Source organism: Gracilinanus agilis, chromosome 6 (assembly GCF_016433145.1).
Source record: "Gracilinanus agilis isolate LMUSP501 chromosome 6, AgileGrace, whole genome shotgun sequence".
Classification (NCBI taxonomy): Eukaryota; Metazoa; Chordata; class Mammalia; order Didelphimorphia; family Didelphidae; genus Gracilinanus; species Gracilinanus agilis.
The window spans coordinates 49,049,642-49,054,063 of record NC_058135.1 but is presented as its reverse complement, the minus strand read 5'-3'; the positions used below and the strand labels follow the sequence as shown (position 1 = coordinate 49,054,063).

The following is a 4,422-nucleotide window of genomic DNA, read 5'->3' as shown; positions in this document are numbered from 1 at the left end:
AGAGAGAGACAGAGAGAGAGAGAGAGAGACAGAGAGAGAGAGAGAGACAGAGAGAGAGAGAGAGACAGAGAGAGAGAGAGAGAGAGAGAGAGAGAGAGAGAGAGAGAGAGAGAAGTGGAAAGAAGGAGAGAGAAGAGTGTGTTTCAATCTGTTAGAAGACTAGATGACCAGAAGATCATTAAATGAATCATGGATGGCTTTCTAGAGAATGAACCTGTTTATGTGCCAGCAGTAGGGACTCTTTTCTTCACTTTTAGAGCTGCTTGGCTCATAATGATTTTACTTCAGAGCCATTCATAGATAAATTAATGATCTCCTCTATACCTTCTTGCCTCCAAATCAAGCCTTTTATCTTCAGCTTCTCTTAGTAGGCAAAAGGAGATTCCGCTCCCCCCCCCCGCCCTTTTATACCATAGGTAGTGCTAGTTCTTCCTTTACCTCCAAAAAATTATTTTGTTTACCCTGTTGGGTCATCTAGAGCCTTTATAAACATGTATTTCTATTACAGTATGGCACAGTGCATAGAGAGTTGGCTTTGAAGATAGGAAATCCTGAGATCAAGTCTGACTTATGTCATTTCCTGGACATTTGTGACAGTCCTGGCCAAATCATTTAACCCGGAGATATCAAACACACCACCCATGGCATCATGGCCCACAACACTCTAGATATTGGTTAAAAAATAAGTAAAAGGTGATAGACCATAGATAACATTAATAAGTGGTTTTCTAAGGGAATGCGCAGCCCATAGAGATGCTTATATACAGTTTTCTCTTGATTTTGACACCACTACCTTCTCTGTGTTCCTGTAGACTCAAAGTTGCATAGCAGGTACTGACTCGTACCACTAGAAGGGGTTTCCTCACCTGGGAGTTCCTTATACAGTGAAATCACAAAATTTTAATCCTTAATCCCTGTAATAATGCTACTTGTTCAAGATATGATAATTTTATTAATATCATCATTAGATCTTCTGCTATTATTACTTTACTGGATCTATGATAATATTTTTATTGAATTCCTGGTAAGATCAGTTTATAGTTTAGGAATTTTTTTTACCTTATAGTTTAAGAATTCTCTTCATGCAAATCAGCCAAGAGGGACAGCTCTTTGCTGAAACCCTCCTTCTGTGTCTCCTTAGGGTGTGGAGGTGATCCTAGGCTCTTTTTAAAACCCTTACCTTCTGCCTTAGTAGCAGTTCTAAGTTAGAAGAGCAGCAAGAGGCAGGCAATTGGGGTTGACTTGCCTGGGAGCACACAGCTAGAAAGAATATGAGGACAGATTTGAACCCAGGTCCTCTCCACCCTAAGCATGGCACTCTATTTTTTGTGCCATCTAGTTGTCCCATGACTTTAGGTTCTTGAGGACTATTTTATTTTTTTGAATCATTTATTTTTTATTTTTCTTTTGAATATTTTCCTATAGTTACATGTTTCATGTTCTTTCCCTCTCCCCCTAACCCTCCAACCCCTTTTAGCCGATGCACAGTTTCATTGGGTTTTACACGTATCGCTGATCAAGACCTAATTCCCTATTATTGATAGTTGGACGAGTTATTGTTTAGTGTCTACATCCTCAATAATATCCCCATCAGCCCATTCAAGCAGTTGTTTTTCTTCTGTGTTTCTCCTCCCACAGTTATTCTTGAGGGCCATTTTAGCAGAGCATAAATTAGTTGTTTCTCCTAAGCAGGAAAAAGTTCAGGCTTCAATGGAGAGATTTTTCCGATCTGAGAACCAGTTAAGGGTGCTCATAAAATAATGAGGTGTTCAGCCACTCCACTGGAGAAGTGCCCACAGTGACAAGGTCACACCTCTTAATGTGAAGATGGTAGCATGGGGGATTGAAATTTAGCAAAGGGGTGCAAAATGCTCTTTATCAATTTCCCACTCTGATCTCACTGACCCTAGCAGTTAAATGACTTGCTCAGGGGGTCCCATAGTCAGGATGTGGCAGAGGCAGGTTTTGAATCTAGGTCTTCCCAGCTCTTGAGTCAACTCTATCTGCCATCTACTACCATTACTACAAATATTAATAATAATATTTTTTGTTAATAACTACCAATCATACTACCTTATGTGAAGATTTTAACCTTTGAAAAATTCTTCATTTATTATCTCACTTTTTTCTTGCCATAATCCTATGTGGGATGTAATTCATTTTCACCTCTGTCCATGGCACCTGTGTTTGTTGTGATTGCTCGGTGATTCTCTGAATCTTTATACTGGTGGGTATTCACAAAGGGATTATGGCATTTAGCACATCATCTTTGGGGAGCTGCCCAAGCAGATGGCATTTTCAGGTATTGACACAGAAACTGGACTGTAAGCGTGACACCTAGTTCTAGTTGCTTCTGTTGAAATGAGGTGTTTTACATTTCTTTCTTGGCTAAGTGGTGAATAGAACCAAAGGGGAAAGGGCAATAAAGAGCTAGGGTGTAAGGAAGGATAGAAATCAAGACAAAGGCACAGAAGGGTCTCAGGAGTTTCATCCTGAGCCCTCTGAAGTATGACTAATTTTATTCCATTAAAGATGATTTTGATTTTTTCCACTTTTGGTGATAAGGCAATTTTTCCTCTGTAATTCCATTTGTCCGGATGCATTTCAACAGCTGAACTGGAACACTAACTCAATGATTAATCATTTGATAGGGTATAAAAAGCTCTGGATTTGTCATTAGAGGAAACAGGTTCATGATTCAGCTCTGCTACCTACCTGTGTGACTCTGGCCTTACTTTCCTCAGATATAAAATGAGGCGATTGTCCTAGGTGACTTCAAGGGTCTCTTTCAGACTGATTAATTCCTTGATTCTGTGAATTTCAGGCTAAAGTATTATTTCACCACAAGATGGCAACAGTTATCTAAAAATCTAACTTTTTTTCTCCCTAGTTCCCGGAGATGAATGATATGCTAAGAGAAAAAGTAACTGGAAGAAAAACAGATTTGACCTTCTTCATTATTCAGAATGCTGGTCTGCTAACAGGATTCACAGCTATACTTCTCATTACCCTGTTTGCAGGAGAAATTGAGTTGGAGTAATCTGACTTTGAAGATGGCATAGTTAATGAAGACAATTAACCAATAAAAAATGAAGAATTCTTTTAGTCTGCGCGGGGGCTTTCAGTCGATCTACTGAGTTAAAAGACAATCTTGTTTTCTTTTGCAAGTCACAGAAAACCAGCCAGTTTCCAGGCCTGCAAAAGGGCTCATCAACCATGTGTTACAAAATGTTTTTCAGTTAAATACAGCTTACTAGTTCCTTGGTAAACAGTGTTGTATGTTATATGTGGCAGAGAACTGCCAGGCAGTTGAGCCCCATGCATTCCATATGACTCTGGCAAATACATCACGAAGGTGAAGAAAAATTAATACAGGTTTTTCCAGATCTTAATAATTCTGGGATGGGAGCAAAAGCTCAAGTGGTTTCCAGGCAGGTTAATTTTCATTAATTTGTTGCAGTGATTTCATGGGCAAGACCATCAAAAAAAACATGGAAGAGAATCAAAACTATTTCAGCACACATGTAAGTGGGGCTGAGATCTTAATTATTAATACAAACAAGAAAGATATCATTTTCAGCTTTTGATCTGCTCTCTTTTTATGTGGCTCAAAGACTTGTAGATATATTTGGAAAGCCCCTTTTAAAAATAAAAAAAAGCTTATGAAAAACCTGAACATTCTAGACATTCCAAAAAATTTAATCCGCCTTGTGCACTCTGAACTTTTATAGATATTTTACCCCAAAGGGCCAATTTCACCCAGAGTTGGGCTTGTTAGGCCAGAAGATTTTATTCTAAAATTAGAACTGCCTGTATGGCAGGCACAAATGCTATTGTAGCCTCTGTTGTTACCGAATGGCAGATCAACATTTAGGGAGATGGCAGTGCTCAGTATCAATATGCAATACACGTTTTCTAAAGGGGTTATTTGTTCACAAAAAAAGACAAAAACATTTTAATCAGTTCTAAAGAAGGATCAATGTTAGTTCAGTGAGGTTTTTATAAATGCACTAAAAGCAGCTGGACTGTTATAAAATCAAGGGTTAATGGAAGGGGGGAATCATAATTTCCTTATGGGAAATGACCAATTTTTTGAATCATCAGTTGATATTTTTTCTTTATAGTTTAATAAGCCTCTCAATAGAATGCTGGGCTTGGAGTCAGGAAGACATGAGTTCAAATCCAGCCTCTAATGCTCACTTAGCTATGTGACCCTGGGCAAGTCACTTAATCCTGTTTGCCTCAGTTCCTCATCTGTAAAATGAGCTGGAGAGGAAAATGGCAAACTACTCCAGTATCTTTGCCAAAAAAAACCCCCCAAAAACCCAAATGGGGTCACAAAGAGTCACAATAACTGAAACAATTGAACAACAACAACCTCAATACAAAATAACTCAGGTTATTTTTCTACATTGCAATAAG

General features: G+C 38.6%; 1 protein-coding gene across 1 annotated transcript in view; it reads left to right on the top strand.

The window, feature by feature from the left end:
• Positions 1-4,169, top strand: part of SLC39A8 (solute carrier family 39 member 8) — a 95,041-nt gene extending 90,872 nt beyond the window's left edge. Inside the window, exon 8 of the mRNA XM_044682355.1 lies at positions 2,891-4,169. Coding sequence (XP_044538290.1) covers positions 2,891-3,040 — 150 coding nt within the window. The 3' untranslated portion in view covers positions 3,041-4,169. The remainder of the gene's footprint in view (positions 1-2,890) is intronic.
• Positions 4,170-4,422: the final 253 nt, after the last annotated feature.